This window comes from Hesperophylax consimilis, chromosome 12, assembly GCF_061612785.1.
Source record: "Hesperophylax consimilis isolate HC1 chromosome 12, BYU_Hcon_1.0, whole genome shotgun sequence".
Taxonomy (NCBI): domain Eukaryota; kingdom Metazoa; phylum Arthropoda; class Insecta; order Trichoptera; family Limnephilidae; genus Hesperophylax; species Hesperophylax consimilis.
In genome coordinates, this window is record NC_142847.1 from 17,896,671 (window position 1) to 17,921,632 (window position 24,962).

At 34.9% G+C, this 24,962-nt stretch overlaps 1 protein-coding gene across 2 annotated transcripts; it reads right to left on the reverse strand.

Annotated features, from left to right (window-relative positions):
* Positions 1-1,346: 1,346 nt before the first annotated feature.
* Positions 1,347-24,757, reverse strand: LOC149419257 (thioredoxin domain-containing protein 11). Of its 2 annotated transcripts, none has more exons than XM_089638176.1 (12): positions 24,342-24,757; positions 23,499-23,709; positions 21,469-21,592; positions 20,489-20,595; positions 17,238-17,435; positions 13,704-13,901; positions 12,425-12,906; positions 11,441-11,762; positions 10,304-10,600; positions 7,936-8,132; positions 6,145-6,274; positions 1,347-4,335 (listed from the first exon to the last, which is right to left on the reverse strand). In XM_089638176.1, exons 1-12 carry the CDS (start codon positions 24,575-24,577, stop codon positions 4,015-4,017), a joined length of 2,823 nt encoding a protein of 940 aa, XP_089494302.1. In that variant the 5' UTR covers positions 24,578-24,757; the 3' UTR covers positions 1,347-4,014. The 2 variants fall into 2 exon arrangements, with proteins under 2 accessions (XP_089494302.1, XP_089494301.1); XM_089638175.1 differs by having other exon boundaries at positions 23,499-23,718.
* Between the last annotated feature and the right edge of the window lie 205 nt (positions 24,758-24,962).

The following is a 24,962-nucleotide window of genomic DNA, read 5'->3' on the forward strand; positions in this document are numbered from 1 at the left end:
ATATAAACAGATTGTTTTGATACTATGTACAGGGTGTCCAGGGATAAAGTGCGATAACTTCAGGGGGTGATTCTATATTATAGTACAAGTAAAAAAGATAAATAACTTTTTCGGAAATTTCTAAGGTAGTTTTTATGTTAAAAAATTGAATTGTTTGTATGGGAAAATAAACATTGGAATTTCGAAAATATATTTTTCTTTTTTACTTCTACCATCATTGTATCATACGTATTCAGACCTCCAGAATATTTCAAGAGAATTCATATTTACGCCAAAATCACAAAAACACTTCAACCCCGAAACCGCTCGATACCGTGTCGCCGACACATTTGGAAAACTTTACATCAAAATAACTCAATCAAATGATGTATTATATGTGATTAATCAAGATAATTACATAGGAATATAATAGCAGAACCTGAAAAACATCTGAAAATAATCATCCATCACCTCCCTCGGACACACCAACCCACGAAGTGACCACGGCTAGGAAGGCTACTCAGTATTTACGTAGGACCCCCTCCACTACTCCCCGGATGGAATTCCATGATGGCCGCCGTCTCCAACCAATCACAGCCCGGCATATCACCTTGACTTTCTTATCAAACACTGATAACAGATTCAAATGTGATTAATTGTGATATCATCAGACTGGATTTACGGGAAAAAGATGCAAGATATAACTACGAAATAAATATCAACATCAAGAAATGATTATATACTAATATATTTGCATAAATAATTATATCTAACTATATTTGTTACCCTTTGGGAAATGTTCAAACCAAAGATATTTAACTTCAAACCCAATATGAAAACTTGTATAATTATTTATAAAATAAATAAACGGGACTGCGGGAGATGGTTTTGGTAGATTGAACTGACTTGGTGAAAGGTATCATATTAAAATATAACTTTCCTCTCAACAAGATAATTGCAGAGAGGAAAAATACCTAACCACTTTACTCCTCACGAAAGAGGATAGAACACCTCCGAGAGGGTTCGATTTGAAAACGTTCTATAAATAGAGAACCGAATTCCATACAGAGTCAGTTCAACAACTACCTCTGAAAGAGAATCCTCTCCCCTAAAGAACCATCTCCAAGTCTCCAAAAGTCTCAAGAAATATTTTCAAGTGTTTTATTCAGTAGTAAATTCAGTTTTTGCCAAGTATTAAATTCTTTTCGTCAGTTCAGATCTGGAAATAAATTCCTCTCTGATGGTGGCTTTAAACTCTACCACGAACTTCTACAACATCTACAACATCTACCAAGACTGAAAACGCTGACAAGTGTACCCAGCTACCTTCGTATCTACAGTTATTGTACGGACAGTATATTGTTTCGTACAATCATGTAGAATCACCTCCCGAAGTTAGCGCACTTTACCCCCGGACATGCTCTATATTGAACAAGATAATCATAAAATTCGAGAAAGTAATATTTCTATACAATCACTGTTTAATATTTTCTCTGTTTATACATAATATTTATGAAATAAATAAACAATAATTTAGTGATTAACCGAAAGGGTTTTGCTTTATTTTAACGCATTGAATTTTAATATGGAATACATTATTGGGTCTTCAATAGCATATTAATTTTGTATCGAAAATGGCAATTCTTCTTTATAATGTCAGTAAAAAATTTATGAAGAAAACATAAATTTATGTACACTCAAATTTTCTACAGTTCAAAGTAGATGATAATATTTAAGTGTAATGTAATAAAAAGAAAAATGTTTAATTATACAACATGGCATGTACATATTATTTAGAAAAACTTAATACATACCTCATTGGTACACACATGTGGTTAAATAAAAATTACATTAAAGAAGGGCACCAGAGATGAGAGACTTTAGTTGCGGCGACAGTTGGAAACTATTTCAAATTTCATACAAATTCAAAAAAAGTCTCCCTAGTTTCACGTCGTTCTTTTGCACACCTCTGTATATCGTAATGGATTTTTACGCCCGCACCTGTCGCCGCAAGTAAAGTCTCTCATCTGTGGGATGCCTAAGTAGCCCGTGTAGTGATAACATGAAAAAATATATTATTCAAAATGCAGAAATTCCTTCTTACAGTCTAGCTCTGTTTAATTGTAACCTGATTTTTAACATTAAAATAATGTCTTCTTTTCTAGATTATACTTTGATTTTTTTTATTCAAAATTTTTTAAACTAAATTAATGTCAAGAATTTTTAATAGGTGTAATATTTAGGATTGACTGACACCTTGTGAAGATAGATTTTAATATATAACTTATAATGTAATGCTCTGTCCATACTGAAAGTAAAAGCTTTTTCTAGTCTATGAGAGCATCAGAAGAGGAAAACTCTTGCAACTATTGCGTGAGTCAGATTCATTGTAAATGTATAATCAAAAAATCCCACGTGAAACTCTGAATTGAAAGTGCATTGATAGGAAGAAAGCTCAGATATGTGTAGTCATGTTGTGGGAACAACGCCAAACATACAATGATAATCCTGGTCAACATTGAAGGCTAATGTCCAAAAATATTGTAAACACAGATGGCATGAAGGCCTTTATGGACGAGTGTTTATGAGACTTATGTGCAGAGCTTATATGTATCAATAATAAGCCAACAAGTTACAAGAGTTTGTAAACGAGAAATAACAGAACATATGAGTTGACTAATAGTTTCATACTTAAATACTACCATACCACATCTGAGAGGGTAGGCAGATAGGATATAGTGCCAGAGACATCTGGCTAATGATATCACCTCGAATAGAATGTTTTAATATCAAGACAAGACTAGCAAGTTATATTATTAGGATAATATATAGATTTTTGTATTTATGTAATATATTATTTATTTCAAAAGCTTCTTTCACTCAACATTTTTGTTCACAAATTACATTGATCATAAAAATTAGTATCTTCATTTGATATGTATCATATTTTACATTGAACAAAATACATTAAATTCAAAAATGTGAAAATAAATATTAATTTTATTAAATAAATACACTTACACATATATGTCATATAAAGGTTTTGAAGAGGAACTATTCATGTTTAAGTATAACAGTTTCACTTTTAACGTAGTAATATAAAATGCTATATTATACAAACTACTTAAATTTACTATAAAAGTTTATAATATTCAGTGGCGCATCGGCCATTTGGATTTAAGCATCTTGTCTTGAAAATCCTCGTTTTATAACTCGAAACTTATCATTACGTAAATTAATAATATAATCAATCCCAATCTTAAATTAACCCACTGACGAATACTGACGCAGAATACACCAAAATGGTGAAAAGAAAACGGGTTCAGTATTAGATAGATAAAAAAAATTGTATTGTATGTAACATTTAACCAATTTACCCGTCTCCGAACAGACATTGTATAGTGTGGAGGGTAATGTACTTGCATTTGTACTTATATTAAATGTCAATAAACGCCCAGCTTGCCGGCAAATGAAATGAAATTATATTGTGGCACATAATACAAATTCGTCCAAAGTTAGTGTATTCGTCCAAAATTACATATCCATATGAAATTAGAATGGAAATTTTTGCATTGCACTAAATCAATTTTATTGTGAACGGCACTTTAAACCTTTACCAAGCTGACTGTTACAAAGCAATTATTCTATCTCGCGGCACGTTTCCATGTGTTGATATTCACATACAGGAATAGCCGCAGATGGTTCGCACAAGCGTCAGACACCGATGGATAACGTATGCATGCAACAGCATAGTAGGTTAATACATTTTTGCACTTCTACGAGAATAGAACCTTTCGGTATCGGTATCAACCACAACGGACCATTTTGTGTATTCTACGTGTTTCAATATCCATCTAATTTAATAACTGTACTCTTTTCCTATCACTTTATCTAATATCAGCTCCCTGACATAACCTTGAAATAATATATTACAGCTTCATCACAGTCGGCCACCGTTTTCCGACAATTGCAACGTATAAAACACGTTGAGAAATAACAGAGCGCATCGACTCCATATCAAAGATAATATATATATCATAACAGAGTGAAGTTCACAGATTTATTGGACAGTCTAAATTTCTTCAGGTTCGAAGTTTGGATGTTGGCATTCCACGTCTGCGTGAGGGTCTTGATGGCCTCGGTGAATGATGTCAGGATCGGGTGAGTTGACGGCAGCTTGGTGGTGTTCAAGGAGCCGAGCGTGATGGCCAGAGTTCGTAAACACTGCAGCCGCTTGAGGAGTAGGCTCTTGATGGACGTGTCGTGGAATCTACGCCATTGTTTCAGTGTTTTTCCAATTAGCGAGACGGTGTCCAGACGCACATTGGTGAGGCACGCTTTCATACTGTCGTCATCCTAAAATAAGAAAATTAAATCTATTAATTACCTTAACAATAAAGGTAAAAATCTGTGTTCCGTACCATAGTAGCAAAACTCTCAGAGGGCGAGCTCTGCTAATAACTAACTAACCAATCATCACGCCGTCTCCGAAGGGGTAGGCAGAGAGGACGGACTGCCAAACAACTCGGTCTTGGCCTAAACTCCTTGCCTCATTCACATTCATACATCGTCTCATACACACTCTCTGACTCTTGACATGGCCCGACTCAAGTATCTGATTCACTTGGTCATGCCATGTCTTCGTCGGGCGTCCCCGAATTCTGCTACCATTCACATTTGCATTGTATATTCTCCTTACACTCCTTTCTTCGCTCATTCGCTCTACGTGCCCAAACCATCTAAGCGTCCCTTTCTTGATCTTACTCATTACTCATTACATCATATTGATGTAAGCATCAGCCTTGCACTCTTTGCGGATCTCCACATATCTCACACAATCATACATGGTTTTACCACACATACGCCTCAGGGATCTCATTTCTACAGCATTCAGTATACTTTCATCCTTTCTCTGCCAGTTCCATGCCTCACTTCCGTACATCAGGGTAGGTACCAGCACTCCAGTGGACTGCTAGCTTCGCTTCTTTGGACAATTTTTTGTCCAAAGAACCTACTAGCCTACTTAGCGCCTACTGCGTTCAGTCCTCCATTGTTACTAAATAATGAAAATTGGACATCTGTTTCTGTCTGGAATTTCTACGACAATGAAACTATTTTCTGCTCGCATGTCATTTTCATCATGAGGTGTGGAACACTTGAAATATTTATTTAACCCTAGATAACTAATCGCTCGTCGAAATTCGAAATCACCTACTTCTCCCCGCTCCCCGACCTAATTCATTACCTTCCTAATTTGAGTAAACAGTGCAGCACGTGACGCGATTGCAGCCACACGCATACTAGGAAGTGCCCTATGACCATCTCGTCATCCGCCGGACGAAAGTTTAGTTATAACAAAAATTTTATTGTTAAGGTACGTACATTCATATATTTATTGTTAATGTTGGCGAATCTTCTACAATAGAAGCTCCGGTTCCATCTCCGTCAGACGTGCGTAAAATTTTCTACCTGTGTCCATCCAAGATTTAGAAACCACCAGATGTAGAAAGGGTTTTATTTTTTTTTTTTTTTATATATTCAATAATTTTGTTATTGGGTTTATAAAAACAGTTTATTTTTAAACAAGTTCTGCTGTGTAATTATTATTACGCGTGACAGCTGTTTCACCCTCTGAAGGCAATATCAAACTGTCAACTATCAACCTTCAGAGGGCGAAACAGCTGTCACGCGTAATAATAATTACGCAGCAGAACTTGTTTAAAAATAAACTGTTTTTATAAACCCAATAACAATATTATTGAATATATAAAAAATAAAAATTTAAATGGAGTTCTACAAATTAAACTTAATAACAATAAATAATGTAGAAAGGCTATTTGTGGTCCACATAATGTTGACATGTGTGGTCACTGTGTAGATTGATATTTTGATATTAATTTGCACTTAATTTATTCATTATAAACCTTACTTTTGCGCCATGTAACAAGTTCCTATCTTAATTAAATATTTTTGATTTATTTCTAGTGTTTTATTGCGTAGTCTACTCAACGAAAGTGTAGTTACAATGAAACAATGAAAACAGTTTAGTTATCTAGGGTTAACTATATTATGGTTAGTATATCGTCGCCGTTCAGGCAAGTCAACAAACCACAACACGCATTTTTGAAATAGGCTTTATTTGCAAGGAGAATTTTAATTATGTACCTGTGTTTGGTTACAAAGCAGAACCTTAGCGTGTAGTTTTAGTGGAGGCTCAATTCCAGACAGTATGAAAGCCAACACGCCTTCAATGGTGATGGGCTGATTGTCAGGATAGGATCTACTTTCTTCTTTCCTGCAAAAACAAAGAAAAACTTAGTGATTATGACCGCAGAGTAAAAACAATGGCATTAGCGACTCTCCACTTGAACGGGCCACATCTCTTCACCTTGTTTGCTTACTCGTATATTATTTATCCAATATCTTGTTCCTAACACATTTACGGCGGGAAGGGTGGTTATACATTTTACGCCGGTCCTACTTGAACAGTGGAAAAGGCATTGCTGTCCAAAAATTTTATATCAATCTCTTTGTAAAGGTCCCAACTATATGTATATGTATTTAAAAATGTGAACCAAGTCTTTCCCATCTTTAAATTCTTGTCTTTTGTGTGGAAGAATATTGTATCAGGTATCCTTGCACATATTGTATCGAAGATGCGGAACTTTAGCTGCCCAACTGCTCCCAACCGTCTGCAGCCAGCAGGACTATGGCATCCTCAATAGGTAGGCTGAGGAGTGGTGGGGATTGGAAAGAAAAGAGGACGTTGGGTAGAATCTGGCTATTCAGATATGGTTATCAAATACGGCTAGTCATTTAAAGCAAAGTTTCTGAATGGTGGGTGACCTTTCACCAGGGCATGTATGATAATATATTAGATGAATTAATAGAGTGAAGACATGTCACTGAGACAGTGCGCGTGGTTTCACTGAACTAGGTCCAGTGGACATACTTTAGCAGGCCGTTCATATAGCTATTTCATTTGTACACACATATTCTTTGAATGGCTATCCTTTTTATAAGCAGTGCTACATTTTTGTTCTATAAGTATGAATATAATGTGTCTTGTATTTTTATAATGTCATTGATACATTATGACAAACATTAATTAAATTAAATTTACTTGCACACAATGGAATTTTAACCTCTCAGACAAAGACTTTTATCTACTATGTGTTCCTTTGAGAACTGTCAAAACGTGATAATTTTTGTGTTATTTACAAGTTTCGCTAAAAGCTTCATAACTCACGTTTTGGGAAACGTAGCCTCATTCTAAAAAATGTTTTGGAAAGATTATGAAATCCACTATCGTATTGTGTTGTTATACGTAAATATTTGCGTTTCTAAATATACATTTTATGAAAACGTCAAAAATATGTAAAAATCGCTTACAATTATTTCAAAGCCTTGAAAAATGTACTTTTTTCTGAGTATCATAAAGAAATAACACTTTATATATTGAAGAAATATAATTAAAAACTATTAGTCACCTCAAAATATTAACCGTCCAAACTAAAATATTTTTTATAAATTATTTAGAAACGCAATAAATTATGAACGAACAAGATGACAGATTCAATCGGCTTAGATAATGCAACTCTACGTTCCATGGATATTCTTGAATACAGACGCGTAGTGTTATTCATTATCGATACTCTGTTTTTTAAATCATGGCAATCCGTATACTAGTGATGGAAATAAATCGATTTTTGTAAAATCTCGCGCGTTTACGTGAAAAGACGTTCTAATGTCTTGACCGCTATTATCATATTTACGTCTTTTGACGTTCTAATGTTCTGAGTGGTTAACCCGCGACCTCACGATTCGTAGTCGACGATCTGTCCCCTCGATCACAGAATCCGTGATAATTTTCTGAATTAAAATAGCCCTTATTATCAAATTCGTAGATACCATAATATAAGTTCTAAAAAGCGAAGTTAGCAGTTAGCAACATACTGGCGCATTGGGAAGAACACTAGTGTGGGGTACTTGGAGACTGTGTACTGCCAGGGCAGGTCGTGCTTGTTGGGGTCGATGCGGCCCACCCGGAGCAGCCCGGTTGTCTGCAAGATGCGCGCCACGGCCAGGAGGGCCAGGGACAGCAGGCCTCCGCAGGCTCCAGAACCCGCGCCGCATAGAGCCACCAGGACAGCCTACAATTTATCAATACAAACAAGTGAATTCATTAGTATACCTAATGAATAACCTTCAAAAAGAGATAGGAACTCAATATGTAGCAGGTCTAAAGAAGTTAGAAAAATATTTCCTGTTCAAAAAACATTATTCTATGAATGGCAAAAAATCGCAATCATCAATAAATGAATTGAGAAAACGAAATGGACGGTGTGTGTAAATAAGCATACTTTAACGAGATAATAATTTCCAATAAGAGGTGTTATTTTGATATTCAAAGAGCTATCGAGAGATAATTAATGATGTTTTATGGCCGGAATTGGATGGTATTGATCTAGACAGCGTTTACTTTCAACAAGACGGCGCTACGTGCCACACAACCAACGAAACCATTGATCTTTTACGGGAAAAGTTTCCGGACTGTGTTATCTCTCGAAGAGGTGATCACAATTGGCCACCGAGATCTTGTGATTTAACACCTTGCGACTTCTTCCTTTGGGGCCATGTGAAAGAGAAGGTCTACGCCAACAGCCCAGCGACGATTCAAGACCTCAAAGATGGAATTCGTGAGGCTATCGAGGACATAAGGCAGCCACTTTGCGATTTGGTTATGGAAAATTTTATGAAAAGGATATGGTCCTGTAGGCGTGGTCGTGGTGGTCATTTGACTGATGTTATTTTTAACTATTAACGGCATACCTTCCTCTTTATAATGAAATAAACATTCGATCATTTATATTAAAAAATGACATTTTTCTTTGAATATCAAAATAACACCTCTTATTGGAAAACCCTGTATAATGTAGTGAATTGCTAAAAAATCCTGTTTTTTCTAATGCAGTGACTTGCAATATAAAATAACATCAGACTAATATCAAATACTGTAGAATAGTTATAATGCCTCCAACTTCTGATATTTCCCATACATTCCAATGGCAGCATGGTACATTAACGCCTCCTAGCGGCACAAGTTGTGAGGCTTGGTTTGCTTTCATACATTTTAATAAATTTTATGCACGATTATGCCATGCTATACTTGTACTTCTAGCGGGCAGAGTTGTCAGCCAATACAAGTAAATACATACTCCAAATATGTTGCTGGAGTTGGACATATTATTAATATTTTAGGGTGTTTGCTAACACAATCTTTGTACATTGCATATCCATACACAATTCAGACGGAGTAAATAATTGTATCACTTTACTAAGTTACTGTTCTTACACAAAAAATATCAATTATTAGCCAGAATACAAACACTCACACACACCTCTCTCCTTCCCTAACATACTAATTAACTTAACTTAAGTAAAATGTATAATATACCACATATGTCAGCGACATGTCATTGGTACCAATTTTTGTATTAACTTTGTAACTATTGTCCTCTATGTAATTATGTACTGTTTGTTTCTGCAATAAAAATAATAAAGAGAGGAAAATAATGAAGAACATTTAGTAAAAGGAGCGAGGTTTCATTCGATACTATCCAGTTAAAATCAAAATAAGAATAAAATCAATTTAACAAATTGTAGCAGTTCACTTTTGCCCCGCCACGGTTCAAGAATACTTCACGAAACTCTATCCAAAGACCTCCTTCATCTATGGCACTCTTGGTCTATGGTTGGTCGAGAAGGAACGCAGCTGACGATATCCAGAGCGCCAGTACCAATCGGACAGCCTTGGAGCCAGGTCGCGCCAACAGGAAGGATTCGGGCAACTGCTCCAGACGACAAAATTTACGGGAGATGCTGATGGCAGATTTAGATAGTTTGAAGTAATCGCTGGTCATCACATCTATTTTAACCCCGTTCGCCGTATACAAAATTTGGGTAATATTGTTGATATATTCAACACATCATTCACCAAATATAAACAAGTCATTACCCAATTTATTTCAGAAAAAAGAATATCAAATATAATATAATTTAACTATAGAAACTAAGTAGCTCCACTTTATTTCGTTTTGACATTGTTTTTGTTTAAGAGGTTGTTTTTATTATGTCTTCTATTATTTTTTTTATTTTGTTTTTTGATTTTACTTTGACTTTGTTTTCTTTTTGATTTTGTTGTGTTCTTTGTAAAAAAAATAAGAAAATAACATGTAAAAGCCCTGCCGGGCGTGAATTTATGGATAAATAAATAAATAAATAAATAAAAAAATCGTATATCAAAATTACATCCAATACATACCTTATTTCGCTGCATTATAAAGTCTTTAAAATTGGATGTATTTAATTCACTGATGCACACAATTTCCCCGTTGGTTTTATCCGTCTGGCACCACGGGTTGGCGCTCCTCCGGAAGTTCTTGGTGTCTCCGACTGCCGCTTGCTCCTTGGCCTGATCGGATCCGTAGTAGTGCGTGTACTCTGCGTTCACCGCCACAGTCCTCAGGTCCCGGGGAAGAATGTTCATAGTGTAGTTGAATATGAACTCGCGGAGGGAGGTCTCGCCGAAAGGCTCGTTGAGAACATATTGAGATTCAGACTAAAAAAAAAAAACATTTTTTTTTATGTTTATTTTGAAACAAGAATGCACAAAATATGTTATTTTGTGTTTTAGACAAGTGATAAGTCAGATTAAAAAAAAAAATTCTGTCATGTTTATTATCCTCAAATTGTATTAATTAATCATTTCCATAATGGGTAAGCTATAACCTCATTTCACTTCTTTTTCAGGGTGGTATAACTCCGATCGAAAATTAGAACCGAAATATGGTGATGTCATAAAATTGCTATAACTATATCCCCAATGAAACACTCTGAAAGTCTATGCAATAAACGTTATAAATATTGTATAATAAGTAGGCTCCGAATGAGAATTTTACTGTCTATATATTGCCATATCTATCGTTTTTTTAGGTCCAATTTGTTACATACAAAAAGCCCGAAGTTATCGATCTAGTGAGTGGTTTATTTATGCTCTACTATCCCGCTAATAATCAACATGTCAGAACTAGCTTATTTCCTTTTGTTTTAAACATATTCAAAATGGAACACATTTAAATATGAAGTGAAATATTGCAAAAAAAGTACCTATCCATGTACTTAATTTATAATTTAAAAAGAGGTTTAGGCTGTTATTTTTTTAAGTGTTTATATTATTTATAATAAAGAAACAATTTATTATATAATGTTTTAAAAAAGAAAAAGAATTATGTTTCTCTATAGACGATGATTCATGCATTTATGATGCGAATTCAAGACCAACGACAAGCTTCTTTAAAAAGTAACAAAGTAAATACATTGCTTAGCGCCCTTGAGGTGATTTTGCACAAAAACGGCACTAAAAAAATCATCCAAATATTATTATTATTATTATTCTTACCTCACTATCCAAAATAACCAGAGCAGTATGATCTTTGGCATTCATGATATCAATCCCCAAAGACTCTGCAAAGTGGTGATTGTACAGACTATCGATGGCGAACATAAGCAGGGATCGGTTGGTCTTGCAGGCCAGTCCCTCCACCACGGCCCCGGGCTCCCGCTGGGGCTGGCGGGCCCCCGTCTGGTCCCTGATGGGGTACACTTGCGGATGATGCTTGCGGCCCAGGGCCATCAGGATGCAGATCTCGCGCATGCGGCGCTTCAGAAGGTTCATGGGCGCGCGAGGGTCATTGGCTGATTGGAGCATTGACGTTTTGTAGCTATAAAAATAAAATGTTAATTTGCAGCTATAATAGAAAAGGGACAGTACATAAATCAAATAAACTGGGAATGAAACCATCGAATGACGCGACACTGAAAAGAGTGATTAAGTGGGTGCCCCAGAAACAGACCAAGGAAGAGGTGGACTGACTGCGAGGAAGAAGATTATAGAAGAGTGGGAAGATTTGAGAGACAGCGCCGATTGAGAAAATTTATGTGGGAAATCAATAGACATTTAGCTCTCATATAAATTACAAAAATAAATCAGTATTTTATAGAATTACCAGCATAATGGTCCATACAATCGACACCGAGTTTGATTCCCGTCTCAGTGCAAAAATATGTTACTATGGATTTATTGTACATGTATGGGCGCTGCCTGTCTAACAATTGCTTAGTCTGATGAACCTTACATAAAAATATTGTAAGAAAGTTGTTCAGACAGTGTTTCGGACAGCACTGCAGTGTCCATCATCAGGGCAAATGTGTAATTTAGAGTCAAATGCTGTCAAACACTGCAATGGTGTCCGAAACGTTGGCTAAAGAAGGAGGTAGCGCAACATGGCGTAATACCCCAAAAACACATCACTATAATGTAGTATGAATTTCATCATTAAAACAGGATACGAAACACACAAAAACCTTTTTTTAAATAACATACGTTTTGGTTCCGGAACCCATAGCAAGCTTCTTAATCAACTCTTCGAAACTCTCGCCATCATCATCAGCCATAGCAATGGGCTTATCATCAGAGGGGCAGGAACTCTCGTCACCATTCGAGCAGCATCCCGGCCAGCCGACTGCTTCCACAGAGCCTGACCCAACCTCTGAGATAGTCGACTGACTCCGATCTCGGAACAAGAAAGACTGAAGATTCTTGGTGTTGTATTCACTCTTGCACACGGTGCGATTGAGCCAGGTTTTCTTAGTGACCTTGTTGACCGGTGGATGGGTCGGTTTGGTCTTTGGGATGTATTCATGCGGTGAGAGATTGCTCCCCAGGAAAGGGTCAGCACACATCAGAGTCATGTTGCGCTCGTATTCGAGGTAACGGATTCGCTGGGATTTAGTGACCTGCGTCATCTCCGTAATCCATGTTGACAGCTGTGGGCAGTTGTTGTATTCTAATGATACTTCTTGTAACTGTTGGAAGAAAAATATTAGGTGTTAACAAAGTTAAACTAATTATTTTAACAAATAATAAAATGCATCACTTTTACTCCCCGGTTTTCAACACCAATATGAATCAAGATATGAAATTAAATTACAATCTCATTCAAAATGTAAATCTAGTGTAACCTCTCCCTCTTTCTCATAAACAATTTATGCAACAGAAAGAAAAGTTCTTTCTTTTTCTACAGAAAAACCTCACAATGCAAGTCTTCACAACCTAATGTATAATGTGCTTTGAAAATGACATATATGATTTAAACGGTGACCGGATTACTCATCAAAATGATAATTCATCACATTTTTAAAAAGTTTTATAAAGTCATGGAAAGTGATGAAACAAAAACTTTATTAACTGGGTTAAGTAGGTTAGGTTAGGTTTAAATTTTTTTTTCATCGTTTCTAATGACTTTATATCACTTTTTAAAAGTGTCTTGAATTGTCACTGTGTTGAGTTATCATGAAACTGATTTAAACAGTGAAATTCTCCGTATAATATCATGATATTTGCAGTTAATAATTTGTAAATAAAACTATGTAAACATGTACATATATCAATAGTTCTCATACTTAAAAACAAAGAACTATCAATTTTTATAAAGCACCTAGACTTACGACAAAACACTTATGACATTGGCTAAAACTCATATTAACCTTATGCACGAAGTTTCACTAAAACACATTAATTGTGTAAAAATGTACTGCGTGATGGGATAAATTGCATTGAAAAGGCCAGCGTTGTAATATAAGCACACTTTGATAGGACCTACCAAGTTATAATTGGGAATCTCCTCGAAGAAGTGGTTCCGAGGAGTGAACATGATCAGCACGGGTCCCATGGCGAATATCTTCTGCATATTGAAGGACTTCTGCCACTGCGGAGTGTACCAGGTCACCTTCTTGGCCATGTGGCTCCAGATCCACTGCATTATGCCGTCCACCTTGAATGTCGACGACTCTGGGTATTCCTAGAATGAGAAACACAGATTTGCTGTTTTATTTAAGTACTTGTAGTTACTACCTGGCTTTTAAGGAAACAATTTTTTCCCTACTGAGAAAATACAAGGCCTCTAAGTCTATAATAGCCAGGTAACATTTTAACTCTTGACAGGCCAAGATGCCAAAAACGTCTGTAACCAAGTGGGTCTTCCGATGACACTGTGATTTTTCTCTCTTATGGGTTTTTAAACTATATAAATCCCAATTATTAATGGTAACTTATGTATTTGCGCAGGAATACGTAAAAAATACTTAAATGACATGTCAAGTATTTAAGCTAACTTTGGGTAACTTTTTAGTAATTTTGGGTACTACCTACTCCCCCACTTGGCTGCGGGATAGAACACCCATATGAGGTAAAAATTGTGAGGCGCAATGACGCCGTTCTATTTGTATAAAGAACATTGAGTTTAAATACAGTAAATTTAAATTATTCGGTTCCATGACAACTCAACACAGTGACAATTCAACACACCTTTAAAAAGTGATATAAAGTCATTAGAAACGATGAAAAATTTTTTTTTAACTTAACCTAACCTACTTTACCAAGTTAATAAAGTTTTTGTTTCATCACTTTCTATGACTTTATATAACTTTTTAAAGATGTGATGAATTATCATTGTGATGATTTATCCGGTCACCAAATGATTCGCCACTTCATGGAAAATAAGAATCTAGAAAATTAAAAAGAAAAACAAAAACACTACTCCTTTAAGTTTGTGGTGGATTTACCGCCGAACTTTAAAAACTTCTTAAGTGGGAAGCAGTTTCAGCTGCAAAACTTCTTATCTGGGAAAAAATCGAGTCTTTTAGCAGTTTTTTGTATGGAATTTTATAGGTGACTGAAAAACAAAACTTCTTAAGCGGGAAAACTTTTTAAGTGAAAACTTGTTAAGCGAGTTTGGATGTGTTTAAATTAGAAGATCACTGAACTGATTAAAAAAAAATTAAAAAGGACTGGAGTTTCTAGGGTAAAAGATGCATTAAGGGTCCATTTTTATTCAAAGTTAAAAATTTCTCTTACAAAAGATCTTGCGCCGCGTGAAATGACAGCCTCCGTTTCAAACTAAATATGCACAAATGATTTAAATAACCAAAACTAAGAACCTAATAACCTGTTTTGAAAATGTTTTTCCATATCCCCTGACGTAAATAGTTAGGTTTTGTAGTAATTAAGTTAGATTGAAATGTTAAAAAAATTTGTATTAGTGTGTCCATTGATTCTCAAATTTGAACAAAATTATTTTCAAAACTCTATAGCTCATGATAGAAATGACATTGCATGCTGAAATATTTGAATTGACCTAGAAATTTAAACAGAAAAAGCTCTGCATTAAAAAAAAGATTTTTAGATTACTTTTCCGCACAGTATAGGTGAGACAGAAAGCAGATATTTCTGCATTTCATTTAGAAAAAAACTATTTACTTATGGTTCTTTCACGTAACACAATCAATTTGTCGATTAGATTTATTATAAATATTATTCCTTGTATCATACGTATCCAGACATCCAGAATTTTTCAAGAAAATTCATATTTACGCAAAAATCGCAAGAACACTCAAACCCCGAAACCGCTTGATACCGTGTCGCCGACACAATTGTAAATCTTTACATCCTAATTACTCAATCAAATAATGTGCTATATGTGATTAATCAAGATAATTACATAGCGATGTAACAGCGGAACCTGAAACACATCTGAAAGTAGCCATCATAAATGAACCACTCACTAGATCAATATCTTCGGGTTTTTAGTACTGAGCCCATGGGTCCTAATGTTTGCCATAGATAAAAGTCTGTAATTGAAAAATATACGTCACTACAACACATACTCACCATCGACTAGGATAGAAACTATAAAAAAGGCGTAACCATAGACAATATAATTCTCATTCGGAGCCAATCCCATTCACTAGCCTAAAATTTTGTTCTGAGATGAACAATCAACCTGTCGTAAAAATAAACTAAAATGACTTAAAATCCTTTAAATAAAGGAAGAAGATTTATAAGATTATCAAATATGAAATGTTTTTTTACGACAGTAACGAATTTTGATTTTTCTCTGCTTTTAACAGAAAAATGAAAAACACAGAAGATTTTTGTATTTCGTAATAAATTCTAATCTATCAATCCGTATTGACCATTTGCGAAAAAGACTAGGGTACTCCTTAAAACTCGGAAACCGGTGTCGAATCGATGTATTGTCCGTACATCCTTTCACATCGCACTTCACATTTTTTGACATTTTCATGTTTTGACAGCGGCCTATAAACATGCATGAAGTTCGCACTGGTTTGTGGAAAATATACGTCACAGATACACAGCCATAGAGATTTACCGTGTCTTTTTTTCTGACCCACTTTTTTCTCGGAGTTATACCCCCCTGGTAGCCATCCACCACCTCACTCGGAGCCACCAACCCACGAAATGACCCCCGCTAAGGAAGCGACTCAGTATTTACGTTGACCTCCCTCCACTACTACCCGGATGGAATTCCACGATGGCCGCCGACTTCAACCAATCACAGCACAGCATATCCCATTGAGATTCTAATCAAACAATGATTACAAAATTCAATGCGACTATTTGTGATAACATCAGACTCAATTTACGGGAAAATAATAGAAAATACAACCACGGAATAAATATCAACATCAAGAAATGATTATATGCTAACATGATAACGTGAAAAATTATACCTAAATATATTTGTTACTCTTTGGGAAATGTTCAAACCAAAGATATTTAACTTCAAACCCAATATGAAAACTTGTATAATTATTTATAAAATAAATAAACGGGACTGCGGGAGATGGTTTTGGTAGATTGAACTGACTTGGTGAAAGGTATCATATTAAAATATAACTTTCCTCTCAACAAGCTAATTGCGAAGAGGAAAAATACCCAACCAACTCACCCCTCACTAAAGAGGTAAAACCTCCTCCGAGAGGGTCCGATTTGAAAACGTTCTATAAATAGAGAATCAAATTCCATACAAAGTCAGTTCAACGACTACCTCTGAGAGGGAATCCTCTCTCCTGAAAAACTATCTCCAAGTCTCCAAGAAATATTTTCAAGTGTTTTTATTCAGTATTAAATTCAGTTTTGCCAGTAATAAATTCCTTTTCGTCAGCTCAGATTTGGAAATAAATTCCTCTCTGATCCTGGCTTTAAACTTCCCCACAAACCTCTGCAACATCCACCAAGACTGAAACGCTGACAAGTGTACCCAGCTACCTTCGTATTTACAGTTATTGTACGGACAGTAAATTGTCTCGTACATTCCTTATTAATATTATCTTACCAAGGTCTCATTCCACACCATGAGTCTGATAGTCGGCAGGACATCCACTCCCATCTCCTGCGCCAATGCCTCCGAGGTCACCACGCAGAAGCACACATCCCCAAAGGGGTCCAACTCCAGTGACTTCAAGGCCACACTGTACAGCGTATGATAGTCCGTGGCTTTCACTGTTATGGGCATGAAGCCAATCACAACAGCCTGAAAATAACAACTATGTTAGAAATGAATACAATAAAATACCCTATAATATTTATAATGCGTCCAACTTCGATAAAATACTGGCAGGATAAACAATGCTGGCCGCTAGAGGCAGTGTTTTGCACTTTCTAATTTGTATTTTGATCAATATTCATAAAAATATATAAATGTCCCACAGAGTAGGTTCCGTATGTGCAGTTTACGGATGTTATATTTAAAAACAACAAAAGCACTCCAAGTCGTTTTTCAGTATGCCAAAAAACATTGACAGTTTAGTTGGTGAATTAAAATATGAGTCTGTTAAATCCTACCTAGATGAAATTAATATTATTTAACTATAGTTCCTGACTGCAACTAGCAGAGACTTATGAATATAATTTGCTAAGGGTTATCGACTATATTTTATTTTATAATAAACAGTATTATTCTAAAAAGTAGTAGACTTTTAAGTTTTGACGGTTCCTACTGAATTGTTAAAATGAAGCATTCTTTATTTAAAACATGAACCACGGTATTACCATTAGGTGAAACCATATATCACTGAAAAGGGTAAGTAGGTATGTACTAAAAGTACCTAGATATATATTAGTCCAGTCAGTGGGGGATAAAAAAGGGCTCCACCTTGCAAAAGGTTAGGTAGTAGCGATTTTCACATATGTTGTTAAGATTGGGACTCTAAAGAAAAAAAAAAGTTTTCGACCTTGGGAGGGTCGAGCTCGATCCGCCATCTTGGATTGAAGGTGCCAAAATTTGTTTTTTTCAAAATAATTGTGAAGTGGTCGTTTTTACAACCAAATTGTTGAAAGCAAACTTAAAGACAACTAAATTACCTACATTTTTTGTAGAAAGTTTTTTTTTGTAAGTCTAATAGGTAACGAGTTACAGTGGTTTAAAGAAGAAAATTTTGACAAAAAATTGTAAAACTCCAGTTTTCTTGATAAATTTTGTACGAACATATTACACAATATCATTTTAACAAATTTCTACGTTACAATATACTTATATAGCATCATCCGTGTGCTCGATGACGTTGATTTGTTATAGTGGGATCCTAGTCTACAGCTGACTTGGCAACACTGATTGAGTCGGGGTGGTTACAGGACGTTGCCTGGATGCTCGGTCACACAGTGTGCTCGTGCGCAAAGGTACGAAATCATCATTTTATGGTGTTTTCGAACAACTTCCAGAAGGCGTGCAACTTGAAGGTAGCAAAATTAATGTTGTAGATGGAGGATATCTTTTACATAAAGTTGTATGGAATCGGAATGATTATTTTGGGTCAATTTGCGAGAAGTACGTTCACTATGTAAGAAATCACTATGGATCATATGCAGTCATTGTTTTCGATGGATATCCGCTTGATGATGGTGAAAAAAATACGAAAACCGCAGAAAGACTTCGCCGATCGAAGAAGCACATGTCTGCAGATGTTCTTTTCGATTAAACAATGCCAGTTCAAGTTTCACAAGAACGATTTTTAGCCAATGAAAATAACAAAGTCCGTCTGATTTCGATGCTTACAAAGCAATTTATACAGGATGATTTTACAGTTAAGCAGGCTGAAGAAGATGCTGATGAGTTGATTGTCAATACTGCGATTTCCTTGTGTTCATCATATGACGCTGTTTTCATTATTGGCGAAGACGTTGATCTCCTAGTTCTGCTGACAGCATGACAGCATTAGCACCACAAAAAAATAGTATATATCTTCGCAAACCCGGTAGAGGCAAAACTTTTGAAAGATTGTATTTCGCGAAAAGTGTGAAATACAAAGAGGCGGCTGAGAATATTCTGTTTCTTCATGCCTTTAGCGGCTGCGATACAACATCGTCCTTCTTCAACCAAGGAAAAAATAAATTTAGTTCGCTTGTGCAAAACGACACAAGACTCAATGCCATGATAAGAATCTTCAAACAACATGATGCAACACCAGAAGACATAGCAGTTGCAGGAACACGCTTTCTTGTTGCTTTATACGGGGGTGACATGGATAAGGAAACCTTGGAAGAAGTCCTCTACAAACGTTTCGCCATTGTTGTCGTTGTCGACAACAAAAAGCAAATTCAATCTTGCCTCTTTGCCACTAACGAACGACTACACGGTACCATGCATTTAGAACGTACCATCAAGTCCAAAAATGGTATGGAATCCAAAAAAATCCAGAAAACTGGGCCTGGAAACGTGACATCAACGGGCTTGTTCCAGTAAGAATGACAAAGAAACCAGCACCCGAGACTTAAAATTTATTTCATGCAATAGTAAAAAAGGATGCGGCGTTGCATGTGGCTGCAGGAAAGCTGGATTTAAGTGTTCTATTGTATGTGGGTGCTGTAATGGTCAAACATGCCGAAATTCGCCAGAGGTTCACATCGATGTCGAGGACGAAGAAGAAGAGATTTTGTCAATGGAAGCCCAAATATCACAGGCAATGAGTTAGATGATGACATTGATGACGAAGACTGTTATTAAGTAACATAATTTATAGTAACATAATTCACAGTAATGTAACATAATTTACTGTAGCATAACGCTGGTATATCTGTGGAGTTGACCTACTGGGGATACCACAATAAAAAAAATGCGCAATGTTCTCTACCTCATGGTGGTGTGGAAATGAGTTAACAAAATTATTATAATTATGTAATGAATAACCCGCAAAAATTACAGAGTTGGGAATTTCATCACTTTTTTGAAAAATATTTACATTTCCGCCACTGTAACTCGTTACCTATTAGACTTACAAAAAAAAACTTTCTACAAAAAATGTAGGTAATTTAGTTGTCTTTAAGTTTGCGTTCAACAATTTGGTTGTAAAAACGACCACTTCACAATTATTTAAAAAAAAACAAATTTTGGCACCTTCAATCCAAGATGGCGGATCGAGCTCGACCCTCCCAAGGTCGAAAACTTTTTTTTTTCTTTAGAGTCCCAATCTTAACAACATATATCAAAATCGCTACTACCTAACCTTTTGCAAGGTAAAACTCCCCACTGACTGGACTATATGTAGGTATCAGTAAATTTTTCGACATGTTATTTTTTTTTTTACTTACATCACATTTAGCAGCTAATTTAATAAGATTATCAGTGCTAGTTAGCCTCCGTATGGGTTTGGTCACCTGGCGAAGAAATCTGACCATACTTGCAAAATCCTTAGGCCCTGTAAAAAATAATAGGTAATAATTTTATAAAACGAAAATTGCATCTACATATAATCAGCTTTGTTTTAATTATATCTGTTATCAGCAATTTCATATAATTGTGGTTTGATAAAGATCCCAATGTTATTATTATATATTCATTAACAAATGAGTATTACATATTCTGAGTGTGTTATTTACTGTAGTGAAAAGTAAAAATGGAAGTTGCCACAAAATAACAAGTATAAGGTGACATATTACATATATATATTTTTTTTTTTTTTTTTTTTTATTATTTAATAAATGTTTACAAGTTATATGTTTACAAGTTGTATTGGATATCAAAAATCTTTTTTTTTTAATTCAAAGAAAATTTATGATAAAGCAAACATTTATACATATTTTTGTGACAGGCTGTTTGTTCAAAATACAAATTTTTGTTGAAAATTTTATAATTAAAAAGGAAGAAAAGGACTTTTTTAAAAATATAATGCCACATATATATTTGCGAACAGAAGCGCTAGTCGAACCACGAGTTATGGAAAAGGAACGAAGCAAACGCAAGCGGCATTTCGCGACGTATATGCAGCATAACAGATAAATGTTGAGAGATAATTAAAATTATTATTTTTTTTTTTTTATTAATGGTAAAATTATGTTTTTACGAGACGAGATTTTTATTCAAAGCACAACGGATAAAAAATTATTATAAGCTGTTGCTTATAATAATTTTATTTTTTTATTACTATTAGCCTGAAAATCAGAAGGTGCGGGTTTAAATCCCGTCGGCAGCATTAATTTTTTTTCGGAAGATTTTTTCAATTTATATTTGTGTTTCAGGCTAATAATTATTGCTTATAATAAAATTAATCATTTTAATATTGATTAAATACCTGTATACATGATGCTTTTGAGATGAGTGGTGTACACCATGATGATGGGCCAAGTAGAGATCTTGTTGTGGTGCAATCTGCACTCTCCGCCGGGATGCCAGCAATTGATGGCAGAGAAGTGAACCTGGAAAACAAATTACCAACACATAAATGGTAATCATAAAACGAGCTTCTTGAACATGTTTAAATCCTAGCATGACGTGCAGTTACAAAGGCAAGAGTCTGTTGTTTGTGTTGCAGTTTAACATAGTCTAGTCTAAGGGCCAGTTGTGTCAGAGATTTTGGACAATTCATCAAATTGAAAAGTTAATCTTTTTTCTATTAAAATTATGTTATTATATCCAGAGATGTGCAAAATGGGTACACAAATGCAAAATACCTATTTTCAAAATGCATTAAAAATGCAAAATGGTTTCTCAGGTCAAACAATTAAAATAATTATAGAATTTTTAAACAATTTTGTCATTTAATAATGGACATCAATGTAGAACAAACATATTACATGATGGTAAATCCAAAAACACCACGACTACAGATTATGAAACCACAAAAAATTTGCGCGGGACTAATGTTGCCAACGTAAAAACATAGAAACTGCTATCTAACATTTAATATTACAGCGTCGTGACCCCATGTTCAGTATGCGAATCAGTATTTTTTGTAATGGTATTACTCATTTGCCAGGGCTCCTACCAGGGAGCAACTTGCCATTATACCCATTTTGTATTTTGCATTTCCATTTGAAATGGATTTATTTGAAATAAAGCACATCTCTGATTATATCATTGTTGGCCAATTATTTCACACAATTGAAATAATAACAGAACTTTCACAGAATTGAATTCTAACTTTTAAATTTGATGAATTGTTCAAATTCTGTGAAAAAATCCGTCCTAAATGTTAATCTTAGTTCTTTTAAATTTTTTACTATGTTACCCATCCCAAGAAATTAATGTTTTTATGTAAGTATTTTTTTCTAAAATTAATTAATAATTTAGACATTTTACATTAACATTTTATAGATTTTTTTTAGAAACATGTTTAAAATTTGGTAATAAATGGACATTTTGAAAAGCTCACAATAATTCACTTGGGGTATTTTTGGGTATAATCTAAAATCTATTATAATATAGGCTCCACGGTCAAAGAGGTCCAAAGTAAAATAGAAGAAGGTTGGGGTACTACTTCATCCAGAATGTACCTGAAAATGATTGATTAAGCAATATGCCAGATTTTATGCTACAGGTATTTTTAATCAATAATAATTTTCTGCTTCGCAAAGCTTTGTACCACATAAATTATTATACATGCTAACACTACCTGAAATCTATAAAACAATAAATGTAGTTCACAAAAAAACACACTTGTTATCACTTATCTGAATGCATAAATAATATTATAAAAACACATTTAAAATTTAAATAATAATTATAGCTACGACAATGTAAAGCACTTTCAAGGTGATAAAAGAAGTGATGCCATATAAAATTGTCCAATAATAAAAATCAATCTCATAATACTTTTGGATTTAGTGTTTTACTCTATATTACTAGACTGTCATGGAAATTTTGCAATGTTAATAAGTTTATCAATAAAACAGCATTCACTCAGTAAGAACTGTAAGAATATCGCTAGGAAAAATATAATGCTACAAATAATCATTTTCCCCCACATTCCCTGCAGTGTTTAGTAAAAAAATAGAATATTTTAGGAATCATCACTAATATTTTAGATGAAAGTTAAGAACAGGTACCTGTTCATGATAAAAAAATTCAAGATACCATATTGATGGTCCCGAAGATAGCATTAGTTGATATTTTGTATTAACCCCTATTTATTTAATTGGAAAAATATATGATGACAGTAATAATGCAGAAACGAAACTTTAAACAGCTCTACTGCAAAATTACAAATTCGCACATCCAACATTGTTTTTCGGGACCGTCGATATGAGAGCAGGTACCTATTTAGTTTGATTGAAGGTTTTTTGTTTATTTACGTAGACTAATTAATATTCCAATAATCCTCACTTGTTTAAACATTGTCTGAGCCGCTAGATCAAACTCGTGGCGCACATGTTGACTCTCAGCATCCCAGGGGGCGTAGTACATCACAAACGAAACCTCAGACATGGAGATGAAGGAGAGGGCAGTGGAGACTTGGCCCTTGTACCAGTCGGTGACCAGGGAACCCTTCTCAAAGAAGGGCACCGCTGTCGGGGTCCGAGAGATCTTGGGGGGACTGAAAACACTGCCATTGAATTATACTGTTAATTTTTATATTGTCTTGAACAATGGCAACATTTGTTTTATATTTTAGGTAAAGAGTGTCTTCAAAATTGTGTAATTTGATTTAATTTGTTAGGTGGTTCACCACTTAAGTGACTTATATAGATATAAACCTGCAAAAATGGCATTCACAAGGTTAGCAAAGAAGTCATAAAAATGTTGTAGGATTGTTAATTAAATTAATAATTCAATATCAGCTTGTTTTTCCTTAGTGAATAAATTATTGCTAATTATGCCAGGTAGAAGGTTCGAACAAATAAGAGTACCTATAACATCTAGAACTTGTTTAAATCTGGGTTATTGTGCCTTTTGATTGAAAGAAAACTTGATATACAAGGGCATGACATTATAACCTATAAAACTATCAAAATGTTGTTGGTTGCGTTAATTCGTTGGTTTACTAGGCTATTGCAAAAAAAAACATCCATTGAATATAACAACAAATTTATCCATTTTTACTTAAGAGGTCAAATATTGTACCTGATTTATACAGACAGTAATCAGAACCTTAATCGATCTTAACATTAAAGTTATAGAATATCGGCGGCCAGGCCGGTGAGATAAGTTAATCGAGGGAAAACTCACGAATTTTGTAATGCATCGTATGTCGTCAATGCCAAGGCAAGAAAAAACAGGGCTTCTCTCAGAACCATATTTAGAGTTAAGCGTTTATCTGCCGCTGGAGTGGTGGTTGCTTCTTCGGGTGGTTTTTCCGTCTCGTGTATATTCTCTTTATCATCGCTTTGGTCCAAAATATTGGCATTTGGTGCCTCGTTATCAAACAAACTCCGAACAGAATCGTCACTCTCAGCTTGATTCATCCCACGTCACATAATTAGTGAAGTTTGATTTTTGTTGTTGTATTCCAGCGAAGTAAAGTCAATTTTAATGAGCTCTCTAATCCGGTAGGCCGTGAATATCTATAATCTAATTAAAGTATGGGACTTTACAACCACTACAGTATTTTCCGAAATGTATGATTTGACACATGTCAAATGTTATCATAGACACATAGACGAAAATAAAGCGTAATCTAGCCATAGAAATGATAGCGCAATGCAATTATTTTTTTATAACCAAAAAGGAGGGAAATTTGAAAATCTTTGAAAAGATTCTGCTTGGTTTATTACACACGACGCTTGGTCGTAAATTTTTATAGCTTATTGAGCAATTATTTCAATAATTAAGAATTCGAATGAAAACACT